The sequence below is a fragment of the Acipenser ruthenus genome, chromosome 34, assembly GCF_902713425.1.
Source record: "Acipenser ruthenus chromosome 34, fAciRut3.2 maternal haplotype, whole genome shotgun sequence".
Lineage (NCBI taxonomy): Eukaryota > Metazoa > Chordata > Actinopteri > Acipenseriformes > Acipenseridae > Acipenser > Acipenser ruthenus.
In genome coordinates this window covers 3,992,788-4,012,889 of record NC_081222.1, presented here as the reverse complement: position 1 = coordinate 4,012,889, position 20,102 = coordinate 3,992,788, and the positions used below count along the sequence as shown (strand labels likewise).

Below are 20,102 nucleotides of genomic sequence, written 5' to 3'. Positions count from 1 at the left end.
CGTGTAAGAAAGAGTAATGGAGAATCTGGACAAAAAATGTAAAATACCTTAACACTGTCAGTAGGGGGTACAGTATGTGATACACCAACACACACACACCACACACACACACACACACACACACACACTGTCCTTACTGGCCCCCAGTCGAAAAAAAAGTTGCTGTCCATGTCGCCACCCCCTTTGGAATTCATTAAAGTACCCGACCAATCAGGGACTCCGTCCTTCTGCAGAACAGCTATTTCAACGGGATTCTTTCGTGGAACGGTCGCAGACTTCAGAGAAGACCAGCAGATAACGCAGGGAGCCCCAGCGAGTGAGCGGGCACAGTGGAGGTGTGTGTTTGTAATGAGCATGGGAGCGGGAGCGCACAGTCCATGCATCTGTCAAACATCTTGATTTCAGAAGGTTTTAAGAGCCGTCAACAATCAAGCGCCGCCCGCAGCTCTCTATTGAAGCTAAAGAAAACGTTGCATGGATTTCTGAAATCGGTTGCCTAATTTCAAAACCTCCTGCAAATATATTAAATGATGTCCCATTATACTGTGCTGAATTATTATCAGTGAATGAATACCTAGTTCAATAACATGATGTCTCGCTTCTAGAATGGACTTGACGACTTCTAGAATGGACTTGACGACTTCACCGATAGCCGATACCGACTTCAGCAGCAGAATGGGAGCCGAGGTCTGGACCCAAGAGGTGGGCAGTGGGATGGACGTGAGCCCCAGTGGTCTGTGGTTGGCTTCCGGCGCCGATATCGGTCCCTATTCCGAGTCCCATACCACTCCGATTAGTAATCAAGGTCTCGGGACCAAACTGTGGATCTATAACATCACGGACGAGGAGACGCCGCCGTTCTTGACCGACGCCTGGCTCGTGCCGTTGTTTTTCGCCCTCATCATGCTGGTAGGACTGGTGGGGAACTCTTTGGTCATCTACGTCATCACGAAACACAAGCAAATGAGGACTGCAACCAACTTCTATATCGGTGAGTGAGCCGCGTCTCTCAACGTCTTTGTCTTCACTTGCGCCTCGCTTATTGTAATACCCTTATAAAGGCTGCCCACGTTAAAACCTTAGCAGTGTAATATAGCATAGTGAAAGCATGGTAAAGCATGAGGTGCGCGAAACACGGTTTACAATGTACTGACAGATTGGATCTGGTCATCTAAACAGTCAGTTTGCTCGTGATCCTTGACCCGACCCGAACCCGCAACCCGCTGCAGCACCGTCCTTACCCGCGTCCCGACCCGCTTTAATAAGACCTGCAGCCCGACCCGAACCCGCATGTGTTTGTCTTTTACTTACTGCTTGCGTCGACTGACACTCACACGCTCACATTCACACACAGATATCTCTACCATTCTCCACAGACTGAGTTTATACAACAGGCTATACAGAGTGGTAGCTTTCTCTAGTGGTCTGGATATATTTTAACAAAGTAACATATTAACTATCTCTGCTCACTTTACTATAAAACACCTGTCTCTTCTTATCGTGCCACCAGTTGAATGGGAGCTACACCTGTGCTTTCACAGTGTGCCAGTTTTGTGGCTGTCGTTCACAAAAACATAATCACAGGTTTTACAAGCAACGAATCCAGTCACATGTTCATATTTTCATAATTCCAAAATAATTCCAAAAGATTTACCTCTCTGACTATTATTCACTACATGATATAAACCCTGCGCTATCCTTTGTTTCACCTCGTCCACAGGCATTTTTAATATCACCAAGCAGACGTGATTAAAGAAGCTTGCGACGTATCAAACAAGCCTTAATACAAACCATGACCACTGCTTAGTCAGCTGACTCCTCCCTACACCTCCTCCTGTAGTGCAGGAAATACCGGTACATTTACCTTCTAATGCGTTATTTGGGAAAGAGTTACAGACGAATACGCTGAAAGGACACAACACGTTTTTGGTGATTCAAATTGAGACCCGAGCCTCACCCGAAAATTCAATTTTTTGACACGCATCCGAACCACAAACCGCTAAAAAGTTAACATTCCGACCAGAACTTGGCTCGCTTTTGCGGATCACCCGCGGATACACTCGGGGACACTATGCAGGACTCTACATTAAGGGGTTAAAAAAAAGAAAGCAGCACATTTGTTGTAAACAGGTAAAATATGCACAGGTAAAATACCCACGTGATGAGTTGAAACGGCACTTTTGTTTTCTCGTACAGTAAACATGTTAGGTTATGTTTTTATGTCGTAAACACTGCGCTGAATATATATGGGTAGAAATTAATGTATTTCGAGTAAAATCCATGATTAAAGTATATTCCTAAATTATTGGAACAATTTGAACCGAGTAAAGCAAAGAGAAGCTGAAAGGCGCTGCACGATAAAGAGCTATCCTTGGTGCTGAAAATGGTATTGTTAGCAGCGTGCTCGGAAGAGACACAGTTACTGCGCCGAGCAAACCAGACGAGTGGCAGAACGTCAATAAGATTAAAGTCAAGATTAACAACTTAAGTAAGACTCACTCTAAAAAAGATTCAGTTGTCATGATGTTAAGGACATGTCTGAAATCATGAGTTTGTGTTTCACTGAACAGCGGGCCGTGCCTTTTGTTATAGGCAGGTTTAAACCGCGGAGGTGGAACGACACTTCAATTTAGACAGTAGGGAGGGAGGGGTGTAAACCCTCTTTATACACATTTATGAACACGAATGCACCGTTCCTTACGTTTTTCGCTTATAAAAGTTTATCATGGTACATTTGCAAAGTAATTCTGCAGTTTCCGCATGGTTCTGCTCGGCACTTACTATAGTTTACCATGGGTCGCCATGCTTTTTTGAATATGCGTTACCATACCTCAATGCTTACCTTTACCTGCTTTCGCTATGCTTTATAACACTTTGTTGTGCTTTTACTGTGGGAAACGTTTATAGGGCAGTCCATGTTTTAAAGGGGCCCGTGTGAGTTTTAATATTTACATATTATGTTCCTGAGCTTCAACAGAGCTTCTCTATATAACCTCCCATTGCTGTAAGTAGGTGTCAGAGCCTTCCTATTTGGCTGGCGGAAGTCAGGTTCTGGAGGAAGCTATGGCTAAAACTATTAGAGGCATGTAAACTAAGTGGACTGTATACAAGGCTTCCGGTAATATAGAGCGCAGGACAAGCACACTATGGAAATGTATAATACACAGAAATCAATGATTATTATGTTTGTGTACATTAGGCTATGTCTGTGGTGAATGTAAAAGGATAAGAGATTGTGAGGGCACTTGTCCTTCACAATAAATATTTAAACTGTGTTTTGACCCTGTGAAATATACAGTATATAAACTCAAACTATCAAACTCAAACAACAACATTAATCTACCTAGTTATTTCTATCATGCTATGTGAAGAAGGTGAAAGCCAAAACGTTGTGGCTAATTATTAAAATAGTGTGTTTTCATTTTATAATATGAATTGATTTTCTTCTATCTATCTATCTATCTATCTATCTATCTATCTATCTATCTATCTATCTATCTATCTATCTATCTATATGTGTGTGCGTGTGCGTGTGCGTGTGCGTGTGCGTGTAAAGCCAGAAATAAAAATTAAAATAACTTATTTCAGCCTTTGCCCGGGCAACCCGCGGTCTGCCCGCTGCTTCTCAGGCATTGTCTGAATCACTCCCTCTGTTCATTCATTCCTGTTCTGAGTGACAGGCAGAGCTTCAGAATAAGGAATTAACATGAGAAACGCCATTGACACACCATCGTGTACCATCGACAACAGCCCGATAGGAATCGATATACAGTAAATAAAACCTACGTCACACTTCGGAACAATATTACCCGCAACAGTGGAACAAAAATGAACATGAGAAACCCCAGTGACACTTGTGTATAAAAAGAACAGTATTATTAATAACGCAATAGTAACCAATAATAATAATAATAATAATAATAATAATAATAATAATAATAATAATAATAATAATAAGCGGTGGTATTAAACTGTCCAATCAGAGAGATGGATGCAGTTACTGGGTGGAACGTGAATGATTCGCTGATTCGTGTTTGACAGTGTTTATGACAAGCAGTGACTGAGAGTGTACGTAGGCCTGCATATCTAGATTTTAATAACTGGTTTAAAATAAATTAGTCTTTTGTATCTCATTAAATATTTTATATCGTCATGTTGCCAAAAAAAATAAATAAATAAACACATGCCTATTTTCTGAAACCGGACTTCCTGTGTAGTTTTTAGGAATGAGGTGAGTGAGTGAGTGAGTGAGTGAGTGAGTGAGTGAGTGAGTGACTCTACTCAGGTAGGCGGGTCAAACAAGTTCTTTAATCGTAGCTCTGTCTCTCTCCCCTGAAAACATAAAATGAAAGATATTTGAGATCCCGGACAATTTTACGCCTTGCTTTCTCCATTTGGACAATATGACTCTGATTGTGGTTCGGTGGAGCCCCAGAGCCTTAGAAATGGCTTTGTAACCCTTTCCAGACTGATAGGCATCAACAACTTTTTTCCGGAGGTCTTCAGGAATTTCTTTTGTTCGTGGCATGATGTGCCTCTAGAACCTGTGTGCTGACAACTTCACTCTGATAGTAAGGGCCAAAGTTAGTCAGATTTATATTGGGCAAGGCTGGCCCAAATCAGGCCTGGTTGTTAACTAAAGTACTCAAACAGCTGACCCTAATTATCCCTTTAATTGGGTTGAGTTAACTAGGGGGGGGGGGATAACTTTCACACCTGAGGATTGCATGTTTGATTACCTTGCACACCAAACAAATGAAAGAAGCACCAAACTTTGGTGTCATTTTTTCTCTCAGACTCCCTCTATATACTACTACAACCCACAAAAAAATCTGAACAAATACAAAAATGCAGAAAATCAGACAGGGGGCAAATACTTTTTCACGGCACTGTATATATAATGCTACAAATGCAGATGGATCAATGTTGTAATGCAAAGGCGTTTGTGCTTTTCTAGTTGAGCTGCAGTCTGTTTTCCTCTCAGGTAACCTGGCCACGACTGACATCCTCTTCCTAGTGTGCTGCGTCCCCTTCACCGCCACCCTCTACCCGCTGCCCAGCTGGATCTTCGGGGAGTTCATGTGCAAGTTTGTCAACTACTTACAGCAGGTACTGCTTCCAAAGCTCTGGCCGCTGCAGAGCCAAGGGCAATTTACACAGCTTCCTGCACAACCGCCCTCAGAGCATCTTACCACAGTAAACTTGCATGGTAATCTTGCATGCTTTTACCATAGTTTGCCCTGGTTTGCCATGTTTTTTTTAATAGGTATACAATACCTCTAGGGGCTTTACCATGCTTTCACTATGCTTTAGTACACTTTGCTATGCTTTTACTATGGAAACGTTTATAGGAGAAGAGCAGACCCATTTCATGCTGGGTTTCTGTGTTCGAATACTCTCTAAAATGTAGATACATGTTCCATGTCATATTTTTTAAGACCAGGGTGTGCCATTAAAAGCACAACTAATCTAGCTGGCCTTTGGAATCAGCCTGCTCAACTCGCACCTCGCCTTGCACAAACAGCACAGACACATGGAAAAAAGATCTATGGTGTTTGTCATTGAATTTGAGTATTTCTAGAGTAAGGCATGTTCTGTGTTTCATCAAGGTATTGACAATGTCGACCCAGGGGACTTTTTCTACCTGAAGAAAGAAACAAGGACCAGGGGTCACAAATGGAGATTAGATAAAGCGGCATTCAGAATAGAAAATAGGAGGCACTTTTTTACACAGAGAATTGTGAGGGTCTGGAACCAACTCCCCAGTAATGTTGTTGAAGCTGACACCCTGGGATCCTTCAAGAAGCTGCTTGATGAGATTCTGGGAACAATACGCTACTAACAACCAAACGAGCAAGATGGGCTGAATGGCCTCCTCTCATTTGTAAACTTTCTTATGTTCTTAAGTGCACAGGAGTCTCTTTGGTGTATTCATTTCTGCTTCAATGTGGAAAATCCACTGTTGAGATCAATTGATGCCCCTTCTGTTTCAAACTGTGTCATGCTTTTCTTTGCTTCAGGCTTGGAAAGACAATGCTTGAGACATTTCCTTACGGCAGGGCAATCACACCTGCCACGTACAAGCACGATTCAATCAGTCTTCCAGAAAAGCTTTTGTCTGACGGGCTCAAACTAACCAGTATTGGAAAATTTCAGTTTGGAAACCACTGGAGGGGTCTGTCTGCATCAGTATTCAGTACAGCAATGGAATGGAACTGGATACCAGAGACATATGCCAGTGGCTATTTCTGCATCTGTTCTAGAGACTATGAAATATTCCCCATGCCGGTATTAACCAGCCACTGCTGAAAGTTTTAACAAGTGCAAAAGGCTTAATGACTAGAAGTGACTGATATTCACACTCGCACTTGGAATTGCCTTTAAGAAGTATTTATCAGCAGGTATAAAAAAAAAATCCTTTTATTAGCGTGTTGATTTCAAAGCAGGAAAATATGTCCTTCCCTCACCTTTACAATTGAGTACCAGTCTAGACGCAGTATGACTTATGTTTCTGGTTCTGTACTGCCAGGGGTTTGAAGTTGTACCCAGTCTGTGAACAAGACCGTCTTCTCGTGAACACTTTTTGGTGATCAACCCTCAGTCAAAAGAGCAGGACGAGCCTTTGGGCCATATATTCAAAGGGTTTAATTGAGTCTTTAATTAGCTCCTATGTTTTTAAAGCGTTAAAACACGTGTTAGTTTTGCAAAACTAGAACCAAAGCAACTAAGTTATATATTTCAAGTCCTCTTCAGCACTCTGTTTTTCATTTTGGAACAGCAACATGATTTTCTCTCCTTTCAAAAAGTAGGAGTTAATTAAAGAATGGAGGAAATGCTTTGAAAATATGACCCATTGTACCTACCCACAATTCATTTCATTTTATATTAGCCAGAGTTATACACAGTATTATATATTAAAGCTCATCTTCCAAGCCATATATATATGCAAATGTAAGCATTACAAGAGCCAATCAAATTGCGTGAAAGTCACGAAAAGGCTTCTACATTCACAGCATTTTAAAAGTCAAAGAACAGTATCTGCATACGTATTTCGCCCTGTTTGGGGCTCATCAGTGCAGTGTAACTGTACTTCGACTAGTGAAAAGCTCAGGAGAGTAAGTAAATACAAGCTTTCGAGTTATATATTCCTGTGGCAATGTGCTCCGCCCCTGTGTGCATTTGTGTGTATGTTGCGTGTGCTGTGTTAATGTTGGTGTATAGGCATTGGTACACGGGATATAAACGGGTCTGTGTTTCACGTGTGATTGAAAATGTATAATTGTATTTAGGCACTTCACGTGCATTTAAAGTATGTAATAATATGTGAGCACGGGGTTGCACGTAATGAATTCACGTGCTGGGATTCAAGTGAATAATTAATTAGTAATTGAATCCCAGCACAACAGTATATATAGAGACACGTAGCACTCACTCGGGGTTGGGTGTTCAGGGCGAAAGAACGGGAGAGAGAGGAGGTAATGAGAATAATAATAAGTGTTTCATACCGTGTTTGTTCGTCCCTGTTTGTTAGTGTGTGTTTGTTTTTGTTTGTCTGTTTATTTTGGCTACCAGTGCCGTGCCCTGTGTTTTGTGTTACAACCTTTTTATTTTCTGTCTGTTAATTATTAAATGCTGAGCGCGATCACACGCTCAGCTTCACCAAAACCCCAAGTCTCTGTTGTTTATTTCCTGGATCTGGTCTGACGCCACGCACTCCGGCCGTCTTTGTCACAATTCCTCATCCTTCTCTTCCTGTTTTTCTTGCTGTAGGTCACAGTTCAGGCCACCTGCATCACACTGACGGCCATGAGTGTGGATCGCTGCTACGCCACTCTGTACCCGCTCCAGTCGCTACGGCGACGTACCCCCCGCGTTGCCATGGCAGTCAGTGTCGGCATTTGGATCGGTAAGTGAGGCTGTAAATCTGCTTCTAACAGATTAAATGTTCAAACCTTCATGCTGATTTTAATTGAAAACGTAGACTTGTTTTAGTATGCAGCATGGCCGCCATCCCACACAACCTGTCAGCTTCTTACGAACACCAGTTAATCTTGGACTATCCCTCAACAACTATACCAACTTTCAGCACTCTGCAATAAGACGTTTTCAAAAGACAGATTTTTATATTTAGGCAATTTTCTTTTTTCAATCCAATATGGCGACCAAACCATGTGACCTACGACATAAATTATTTTAGTATTTTCCATCTTCCCATAAGCATCTCCCATCTTACCGAATCTGGTGAGTTTGAGCAACTCTGGAGGAAAGGAAAATAATAAGAAGAGTAATCCCAGCAATAACAATAGGATTCCCAGCCCTATGGGCCTGGAAGCCTAATAAAAACCAAACAATACAAGAGTAAAACAGTAAAATAAGCAAGAAAGGGTAGGAAAACATTTTCAGATATATCAGATACATTATAAAAGAGAGGTAGATATAATTGGGTATCGACAGAGAACCAATGAAAATGAACATGTCTATGAATAATGTTGCCTAAAGGTAGCATACACAAAGAAAACAGAATTGGGCCAACAATCGAGCCCACATGCAACCTTTGACAAGAAAAGAAGTCTCCTCCACAATTTTAACAAATTGAAGCCTGTTTGAGAGAGAGGATCAAAACCAAGACAGGTCACTACCGGACAATCCCACCATGTTCTTAAAGCGATCAATTCATAAAACAGAATGATCAATAGTGTCGAACGCAGCACTTCAATCTAGTAATATAAGAACTGAAGGTGAGCCCATGTCCGAGGATCACAGCACATCATTTACCACTCGAATAAGTGCTGTCTCACTGCTATGAGAAGACCTGAACCCAGACTGAAATTTCTCAAATGTTATGAACTCCCAGAAATGTGTTGCTCAGCCACTACTCTTTCTAAGACTTTAGACAGAAATGGCAGACTGGAAATAAGCCTGTAGTTGTTAAGAACATTGGGCTCTAAGGTGGGTTTCTTGAGCAGAGGTTTTACTACAGCAGTGTTGAATGAGTTCAGAACAGTACTGATAAAAGTGAACGGTTAACGATATTCAAAACTGCAATGTTTGGGGAATAGTTCTTTAAACAGTGAAGTGGGAATAGGATCCAGCGCTGTGGGTTTCACCTTTTTAACTGTACCACAAACATATTCCATGATAATGCATTGCATAGTTTTTTTCACATCATTATCGACTGAAGTCCTGATTGAAACTATCATTAAAAGGGGAGAGCGAGCTCTGCTTTTCACACACAGTGTTTAGATAACAATGCTCCGAGATACTGCAAGGGCTGAAACACTTCAATACAATGTACAAACCAATGCAAGACTAAACATCAAACATGTGCTGTCAAATGTTTACCGTTTAAAAGTTTAACCCTTTAAAGTCTTATTGGTAAGACACCCAGCAATCACACATTGGTGGTGATTTGCGCACCAGCTTCCCTGAAGGAATCGTTGAGGAATGGTCGCGGATCACATCCAAAGCAATTAAAACACATCTTGCAGACTCGCTAGCTGACACAACCTGAGAAAAAACACCTGCGTTGATAAGTTATAATCACATCAGGTTCTCAGTTTAATGGCTTTTAGGTTCAGTTAGGCTGTTTGGTTTGTATTACATATAAATCAGCAAAACATGTTTCCCTGTGCTTTATTACACTTTGCTGCGCTTTTACTATGGAAAACTTTTATAAGGGTTAGTTTACCAAGGTTTGCATATCAATATGCTTCACCATACCTCTCTGTGCTTTACAATGCTTCCCTATGCTTTACCATACCTCTCTGCTTTACAATGCTTCCCTGTGCTTTACCATACCTCTCTGTGCTTTACAATGCTTCCCTATGCTTTACCATACCTCTCTGCTTTACAATGCTTCCCTGTGCTTTACCATACCTCTCTGTGCTTTACAATGCTTCCCTATGCTTTACCAGACCTCTCTGCTTTACAATGCTTCCCTGTGCTTTACCATACCTCTCTGTGCTTTACAATGCTTCCCTATGCTTCACCATACCTCTCTGTTTTACAATGCTTCCCTATGCTTTACCATGCCTCTCTGTGCTTTACAATGCTTCCCTATGCTTTACCATACCTCTCTGTGCTTTACAATGCTTCCCTACGCTTTACCATACCTCTCTGTGATTTACAATGCTTCACCATACCTCTCTGTTTTACAATGCTTCCCTATGCTTTACCATACCTCTCTGTGATTTACAATGCTTCCCTATACCTCTCTGTGCTTTACAATGCTTCCCTATGCTTTACCATACCTCTCTGTGCTTCACAATGCTTCCCTATGCTTTACCATACCTCTCTGCGCTTTACAATGCTTTACCATACCTCTCTGTGCTTTACAATGCTTCCCTGTGCTTTACCATACCACTCTGTGCTTTACAATGCTTCCCTATGCTTTACCATACCTCTCTGTGCTTTACAATGCTTCACCATACCTCTCTGTTTTACAATGCTTCCCTATGCTTTACCATACCTCTCTGTGATTTACAATGCTTCCCTATACCTCTCTGTGCTTTACAATGCTTCCCTATGCTTTACCATACCTCTCTGTGATTTACAATGCTTCCCTATACCTCTCTGTGTTTTACAATGCTTCCCTATGCTTTACCATACCTCTCTGTGCTTTACAATGCTTCCCTATGCTTTACCATACCTCTCTGTGCTTCACAATGCTTCCCTATGCTTTACCATACCTCTCTGTGCTTTACAATGCTTTACCATACCTCTCTGTGCTTTACAATGCTTCCCTATGCTTTACCACACCTCTCTGTGCTTTACAATGCTTCCCTATGCTTTACCACACCTCTCTGTGCTTTACAATGCTTCCCTATGCTTTACCACACCTCTCTGTGCTTTACAATGCTTCCCTATGCTTTACCATACCTCTCTGTGCTTCACAATGCTTCCCTATGCTTTACCATACCTCTCTATGCTTTGCAATGCTCGCCTCTGCTTTACCATGCTTTTACTGTGCTTTCTTACACTTTGCTATGCTTTTACTATTAACATTTTTTATAAGGGTTGTCCTGTTGTTATGATATAAAATACTGATTGTCGTTTTCTGAGTTGCTATGGTAGCATCATTTTGTCTGTGAACTTTGTTTGAACTTAAGATTGTATTCGGATGTGGTAAAGACAAGAATTTTCTGTGACGTAAAAATAAGTCTAAGTATAAGCAAGAGTGGGCAGGTGATAAGGAAATGTATTCCTTACCTGGGTATGATATATGAAGGCTGCCTGTACCCTTACAACCCTTCACACTGAAATGGCTTATAACAGCGTGAGTGGAATCGAGTGCATGTGCTGTGAGCCAGCTGAAGGATTGTTTTGCAAAGAATGTGTGGAAACCGAGAAGCAAGCAGTGGAATTGGAATGTGAAAATAGTGCAGATGTTAACAGTGCATCTGGGGACCTGTTACAAAGAAGAAGGAGCTCTGAAGAAAGATGTAACCAAGTTGGTATAAATTGAGCAGCGCTAGAGTCTGATGTGAGAAGACTGCTACACTTTATATATCTGGGGTCGCTACCTTCTCTGTACTGTGCTTGCTGTTAACAAAGTCTCACTGAACTAAACTGTCGTAGCGAGTGAATTGATAGGGTTCAATCCACATACAGTAAGTGAGGCACTTAACACTGTCCTGTCGTGATCTGTCCTGTCCTGTCCTGTCCTGCAGGGTCCTGCATCCTTTCTCTGCCCATGGCTTTGTACCACCGGATCGAGGTGGGGCTCTGGTATGGCCTGCGCACCTATTGCATTGAGAAGTTCCCCACAGAGGCCCAGCAGAAAGTCTACATCCTCTACTCCTTCCTGGCTGTGTACCTGCTGCCCCTCATCACTATCTGTGTGTGCTACACAATCATGCTGAAGAGAGTGGGGAGACCCGTGGTGGAACCAGTCGACAACAACTACCAGGTAGCCTGCAAAGCTATTGTGTGCATGTGTGTGATGATCATTTCAAGGTCTTCATGTGTTTGGATGATCACTACAAGGTCTTCATGTGTTTGGATGATCACTACAAAGTCTTCATGTGTTTGGATGATCACTACAAGGTCTTCATGTGTTTGGATGATCACTACAAGGTCTTCATGTGTTTGGATGATCATTTCAAGGTCTTCATGTGTTTGGATGATCATTTCAAGGTCTTCGTGTGTTTGGCTGATCACTACAAGGTCTTCATGTGTTTAGATGGACACTACAAGGCCTTCTTTCCTACTCTGGATCTGTTTTGTTATTTGTTTTGTCATTAAAAATCTTCAGTGTATGATGTTGAGCATTGAGATGGATATTGAGAGGAGATAGACTTCTGTCACCTGGTATAAAAACGGAATTGAAATCATTAGAGCAAAGAATTAGTTGTGAAACTTGGCTGAAATCTTTAAAAACGCAGCACAAAAACTAGGACCAGAGGACACAGCTGGGGAGGGACTCAGTCCAGAAGGAAGGAGACTCTTCATCACACGGAGAGTGGTGAGGGGATGGAATGGGCTACCTAGTCATGTTGTTGAGGCAGAAACACTTGGATCCTTTAAGACCCGATTTGACAACGTTTTGAGATCAATCAGCTGCTAGGAACCGGACAAGCTTAGAGGGGTGGAATGACCTCCTCTCGTTCTTAAACTTTCTTGAGTTGATATGTTATGTAAATATTAAAAGACATTGTTTAAAGATGGCACTCACATTAAAAACATGGATGCAAAGTAGGGAAAATTACCTTAAAATTAGTAACATCGCACAACATAGGATTCAAAACACAGGAACAAATGCCGATGGCAGGTCCATACAAAGAGAACTTCTGGCCATCAAAAGACCCGTGCTTCACTCTGCATTGCTGATTGTGCTATATAAATACAGATTGATCGATTGATTGTTTTGTAACACGACTTTACTAATATGCGTGGCTCACGTTTCACGATGCTGTTCAGCTATTGGAATCTGTATCATTAGGAGACACATTTATTCAGGTCTTTACAGCAAAATGCAATCAGTGAGGTATTCTATGAGAGAAAAATAAAACACACTTTGGAATAATTTTGTGTCTTTAAATGAGCCTTGTTTGTTACTAGTTTTGTAACGCTACCAGTGTTACTCTACGTCTTTTACTTCTTTATGTAAACGCTGCGTCTGTAGGTTACGCTGACCTTCGTATTCGTGATCCCGAGAACCGTGATGTATATTCTTGCCGTCTTGCTTACATCTCAGAATGAATGCCTCAATGCGTTTAAGAAATGTGGAAATTCTTCTAATTCATCTTCTGTTGGATAACAATCTGAAATTACCGGGGCATCCATCACGGAGACAGGACTAGTCTTGCATTCCCTGGAAAGCCAGACTGCAAGGTTTGCAGAATCTTATCTTTTCATTCATGCCCACACCATGCTTTCAAATTTACTCTAGGTATCAAATGTGGAGTTTTTGCAAACATGTACAGTATTTTAATTGTAAAACAAAGTATCACCATTAGGTTAAAGACATTTCTGTTTGCAGGGCCTGCTTTCAGAGGCACAATCTTGCACTTCCTGGCTCATTTCTCCTGGAGAGTGAAATTTTCCCCACCCCTTCAGAGCCATGTGTCCTGTTGGTAACCAATCAGCTGCTTCCTCAAATGACTGACATGCTTTGCAGCCACTAAGATGCTTTGACCCCAGAAACAGGTGAAATGACCTAGGGAGTCCAAGTGTTACAGACTTCCTGGCAGACAAGGCAAGCAGACTGTGAAGTTTATTTTCCCTATATTTTGGAACACATGTTGGAGATAGCATGTGTTTCTTTCAAAACTGCACATGTCAGACCTATGCAGCGAATGAAAGATTTATCAAAGTATCTTTTTTTCAAGGACCAGCTTAGCCTCTCAGACAGACTGGATGTCATGGGCTGCCTATTGGATGTCATTGATGCACGATTCCAAGTGTAAATTGAGTTTGAATTCATCTCAGATCATATTTACAGGCAGCTTGCTTAACTTTAATATTGTCCTTGTGAAACTTGGGAACTCAGCTGTGTTTTGCTTGCCCATTTCAGAATTTCCATTTAGACACCCTTGTGTGCAAGCGAAACAATGCAGGGCACTGAGCTAAATTAAAATCCAAATGAATTTAGAGTGCTAGCCACAGCTTTAAAATCCATTTCCTTGCCTCTTGAACGCATTGACAACCTTATCACTGGTAGATCAATGGGCTGTATGCCCTCCCATTGCAGAGCAGTCTGGGTTTTACATTCATTCTGTGAGCTTAATAATAACAACAAGACTCCCATTGCAGAACAGTCTGAGAGTCTGTCCAGGTTTTTCATTCATGTTGTGAGCTTTATAATAATAATAAGACTCCCATTGCAAAGACATTTGAGAACCAATCCGGTCATTCAAGCTTAGAAACCCAGAAGCACAACTGGACTTTTTAAGATCATATATTTGTATACATTTTTTTGCTTGCTTTTGTTTCTTGTCAGTGGAAACCAGGCATAACCTTTCTCCCTCCGTCCTTTCTCTCCACTCTCTATCTCCCCTCTCTTCCCCACTCTTTTGATCTCCCACCTATTTCCCCTTCCTCTCCATTTCTCCTGCTTGCTTCCCCTCCCCTCCACCCCTCCCCCCCCTCTTTCAGCCGGTGCCCCAGCTCTCGGAGCGCTCCATGGTGCTGCGTGCCCGTGTTACTCGGATGGTGGTGGCGATCGTGCTGCTCTTCAGCGTGTGCTGGGGCCCCATCCAGCTCTTCCTGCTGGTGCAGGGCTTCTACAGGGGCTTCCAGGCCAACTACGAGACCTACAAGATCAAGACCTGGGCCAACTGCATGTCCTACGCCAACTCCGCGCTCAACCCCATCGTCTACTCCTTCATGGGCGAGAGCTTCCGCAAGTCCTTCAAGAAGGCCTTCCCCTTCATGTTCCGCCAGCGCATCAGAGACGGGACGCTGGCCTCGGGCTCCCGTAACCACGGCGACATGAAGTTCGACACAGAGGGAACCTAGACCCAGCGCAACGACGCACCTCTCTTTCTTCCTTTTTTTCTGTTTTTCCTATCCTGCACCCTGCTGCAACTCGAGAGGCTAACGTCCCCTATATTATTCTTAGCCGTCATTATGAGATACAACACATTTACTTTAGGGGAGTCCACATCAAAACTCATGCGCCTGTTGCTGAATTTCAATTAATTGTGCTTTTTTCAGTTTTCAATACTACGGTGTGAAAGGGGAAGCTGTTCTAAGTGCAGTAGAGACACTAGACAGGCAGACAGGCAGAGGAAGCTGCACAAATACAACATTTCAATGCACATGTACCGGGTAAACATTTATAAGGTGGGGCGGTGTCTGTCACCTGGTTTAAGAAGGCTGACATCTTTAAAAGCACAGCACAAAAACTAGGACCAGAGGACACAGCTGGAGAAGGACTCAGGACAGAGGGTAGGAGACACTTCTTCACACAGAGAGTGGTGAGGGTGTGGAGTGGGTTACCTAGTCATGTTGCTGAAGGAGACTCTTCTTCACACACACACAGAGTGGTGAGGGGATGGAATGGGTTACCTAGTCATGTTGCTGAAGGAGACTCTTATTCACACAGAGAGTGGTGAGGGGATGGAATGGGTTACCTAGTCATGTTGTTGAAGGAGACTCTTCTTCACACAGAGAGTGGGGAGGGGATGGAATACGCTACCCATAGTCATGTTGCTGAAGGAGACTCTTCTTCACACAGAGAGTGGTGAGGGGATGGAATGGGTTACCTAGTCATGTTGCTGAAGGAGACTCTTCACACAGAGAGTGGTGAGGGTGTAGAATGGGCTGCCTAGTCGTGTTGTAGCTCCTGAATCACATGGTTTTGAGATCAGTCAGCCTCCTCTCATTCAGAAATGTTCTTCTGTTCTTAAAACACTTTGATAAAGTCTACAGAAACCAGGTCTGCTCTGACTTGGCTCCTGATTGTCAAAATTCCACTGTGGGTTTTAATCCGTCACGTCTGTTTGGACAGACAGCCACTTCCCAAAGTGTATTTGTTGGTGGAGACACTCGAGAAAACAGAATGTAATGTTGTGCGCTCCTCTGAATCAGTAGAGAATTCAATTGGAAGAGTTCAGACTGGAAGCGAGTGGATATGAGCAGCTGCTGCAGAGCTATCTGTCAGCTCAATCTGTCCCTCTGACCCTGACTGAACTCCACTTCACCGACTCCTACCAACTCCAACTGTTTTAACAAAATGCCTTTCTAACATTTTGGGCTGTATTTTCAAAGCGTTTACTCCAGTCTTTAATGAACTCCTGTTAATTTGACAAAACTGGAACCAAACAACTAAGCAATGGTATCCAAAGCATTCAGCAGTTCTCATTTTGTAACTTGCATGCTTTTTTCTTCTTTCAAAAAGCAGGAGTTAATTAAAGATTGCAGAAAACCGTTGAAAATAGGTCCCCTTGTCTCATTGTGGAAATAGAGGGTACATCATGAACTGTAGTGATACCACAAGCATACATACATCTCCTCACATTGCAGCAGTACTAAAACTTCTCAATCGTTTATTCATATCATCACTAGTCAGTGTAGAAGTCTCCACTAGAGCCCTGGGGAAACAGCGATCACCTGAGGCAGTGCTGGCACGCAATGCATTGTGGGTGATCTCAAGCTGAGGAGAAAGCAGAGCCCGGTAGTAAAGAACTGTTTCTATAAGTTTTTTTTTCTTTTCATTGTGAAGTTTCTCAGTCGTGATACCATTTCCCATGTCTCTTGTCTCAATACTATAACAATATATTTTCTATTTGAACACATTGGGATCTCATTGTCGTCGAGACGACAATAAGACCCCAAAGATGGAGTTCACGACCGCAAAGACGACACCCTGAATGAAATGATCGTTTATTTTTTATTTTATTACTATATGCCCGAGCTACAGAAACTACCCCCTCTGCTTTTCAAACCAAAGTTACGCCACTGGTTTGATTAAATACAAGATTCCAAAATGAGATACAAAAAAAAATCATTCAGTAGCACTGAATATGAAAAAGTCGCTCAATGTTCAATGATCTCTCAGCACTTATTGCAGAATGTGCTTGTGATGTGCCGGCCCTGGAGGTGAAGGCTTAGGATTATAACTGCTTGTGCAAACTGGCCTGGCTCTTTTGTACCGTGTTTAAGGCGCTTGCTTGCAGCGAGTGGTCAGTGGCTGCGTGTTTAATCAGATTTTTACCAGAGGTCAGCACTGATAGAAAAATAGAAAACAGGGTACCTACCCTTGCTAGAAAAATCCCCTCTTTCGAATCACTTCAAGCTCTTGTTTTGGGGGAACCTACGCCTTCCTCTGGTTTTAACCATGCTTTTTGATCTGTGCCATCCTTTGCTGTGCTTTTACCAGACACCACACTGCTGTAACTTTCTGTAAGGGAAACAAAACTAAAAGTATATTGACTTGAACAGGACTAGTGGCCCACAGTATCATCATACAGAGTGCTATTTAATGTGAAGTCTGTCCGCCTTAAAATAAACCTGTTTTTCAACCTTCTACAGTGTTAGACGTTTGTACACGTTTGTATTATATTGGATAAATATAATAAAAAGCGATGTTGCTCTCTCTCTCGCTAAGACTCCCTGCAGTGCGTCAGAGTGAACCGGACAGCATCGCTCTTGCCGTGTATAGTTTCAGCAGCTGGAATGCTGCTCCAGGCTATCTGCTGTGTATAGACAACGACCGGACAACGATTCATCCAACCTAAATTATTCAAACTGCATTTCGAATCAATAAAAGAAACAACAACATTGCTTCATTTAAAATTATATAATTTGCAACTTGAATTAAGAGCCCATCAATGACTGGAGTGTATGTACAATTGCATTACATATGAGTTTTATATGCAGGTCTGATGATTTTAATGCCAATGTGCGGGTCTGACCCGTGGAATGCGGGTCACTTGGGTGGTCTTGGCGTTGGCCCCTTTAAATTTCCCCAGTCCCATTACCTGCCTTGGGAACAGGGGGGTAGGGTGGATGCTCTCTGATTTCTTAAACGTTAAACTTTAAGATGAAAAATGTTAAAGCTTCTAAACGTTAACATGTTGTGAATGCTGGTAACCACTCTGATAAGCCCTCACAAGAAGCAAGTGAAGGGTTTAGATAAATGAATGTGCTATTAATGCACGCTGCACTAATAATGTGTAGAGGAAAAAGGCTATGAATTAAATCAGGAACCTGACACTGTATAAACAGTATATATTTTTACATTTAACACCCCTTAATGGGAATGCTTTGAGCATTAGAATATGTTATATATATATATATATATATATATATATATATATATATACAGCAGTGTAGACATGTATTAGAACGCCCCATTGCTTCTGTAGTTTTGATTTGTTGTGCGTATGAAATCAAACCACTGGAGCTGAACATCTTGGAAAAACTGTTCAAATAGGCAAACTAAAGATTGAGAAAAAGAACAAGTACACACAAATGGGAGCATGCATGAGGCTTTTTAGAAGTTGTTTAAAATGCTTCATTAAAGCACAGAGTGGTTGAATATTTTCACACGAGTGCCTATTGTTTCTATATCACTGACTGCTGACCGAAAATTGAAATTCTCAAACCCTGAGGTTTTCATGCAGATGGGTATATATATATATTTTTGTCTGATACACAATGTTTTTTGGCTGTTTATTATAACTTATGGAATTCAGTACATGGTGTCACAGCTCCCCCTAGTGGGTGTATTTATAAACGTCATGGTTTTGAGCCCTCTGTGTCTCACTGAGCTCTACAATATGACTCTTGGATCAGAAGTGGAGTATCTTATTCAAGGCTCTTAATGGTTTGGAAAGAAGACAAGGGCTTGTCTTTGGTAGAAGCAAACACTGTCACAATGTCAAAAGATCACTCCTGTTTTCATGATCACAGTCGCACTGAAGCTGCGTCTCAGTGCAGCCGGGTTAACCCTCATCGATTTTTAAAATGTCTCTGCTGCTCTTCAGTGTGCCATTTAGTTTTTAGTAAACTGAACTTATTTTATGTTGCAGTCTTTCTTTATTTGTAATCTTGTACTTGTATTGTATGGCTCTGTAAAGAAACTAATAAACTAATTAATGATGTCTGTGAATGAGTGCACGCAATGCCAATTGATGTGTCAGTAAGTTTCCTTTATTGATTCCAGTATTCAGGTTTCACACATATAGCTTAAACATTATCATTAGACACAATAAAGTAGCACCTAGTTATGAACAGAACTCTGATGTCAATCAGTTACCTAATGTTCTGGGAGAAAGCTCAGGTATGGAGATGGTCTGTCATCAGGAGAGGATTTAGGTAGCTTGTCTCACTCTCACTAATGACTGCCTGTCTTATGTATCTTGCCTACCTGCGTGTGTGTGAAGCTCCCAATATATGTTTAACCTTCATTGACCTTACAGCTCTCCAGGAACTCCGTAGGCATCAGTCTGGCTCTTCAAACCAAAAAGGTTGGTCAGCTCTCCGTTAGTCCATCGTCACTGACATCATCGATTCAGAGTTTTCACCCATAATTTGACCCACTCAAGCACGTTAAAATACTGATTGACACTGTGGCAGGGATGGGGTTAAATGCTATCCTTGCAAACCATCACCGGTCATTCTCTAATGAGTTAATTGGTGCTAATTAGGGAATGCCATCTCTATAAAAAGGGGAAAGCCCCCCTTTGTTTGGGGGTGGTGTTTGGAGAAGGAAAGCCAGTGAAGCCGTAGCTCAGCCTGGCTCTTGTAAGTTTTGTGTTTGACGCTATATTTTGGCCCTCGTGCCATATTTGTTTGTTTATTGTGGTTTTGTCCCCCTGTGGGATTAATAAACATGCACTTTAACTTAAGACTTAAACTGCAGCTTTCCAGCTTCTGAGTCTTCTTCCTGCCGGTAACCGCTTGGCCGTGACGCTGTCCTGTCACAAACACACACAAAAAAAAAACAATGCTTTACTTTTGGTACATATGTTTATTTAATAAATTAACAGCTTTAGTGAAATATGGGTCTATCTGATGTCTAAGACACTGAGGCAGGTTAACTTCACCAGTTTTACACGCTCTGCATTCCCAAAGAACAGAAGCAGGTATGTGTTGCAGCGTCTAGAAGACAGACACAGATGATGCAAAGAAGGAAACAGCCAATAGCAAACTGA

At 41.9% G+C, this 20,102-nt stretch overlaps 1 protein-coding gene across 1 annotated transcript; it reads left to right on the top strand.

Moving 5' to 3' along the window:
• Positions 1-264: 264 nt before the first annotated feature.
• LOC131705046 (G-protein coupled receptor 54-like) lies at positions 265-19,076 on the top strand. The gene is made up of 5 exons (XM_059007121.1): positions 265-991; positions 4,985-5,109; positions 7,771-7,906; positions 11,670-11,908; positions 14,596-19,076. The coding sequence occupies exons 1-5, from the start codon at positions 607-609 to the stop codon at positions 14,956-14,958; spliced, it is 1,248 nt and encodes a 415-aa protein (XP_058863104.1). The 5' UTR covers positions 265-606; the 3' UTR covers positions 14,959-19,076.
• The last annotated feature ends 1,026 nt before the right edge of the window (positions 19,077-20,102 follow it).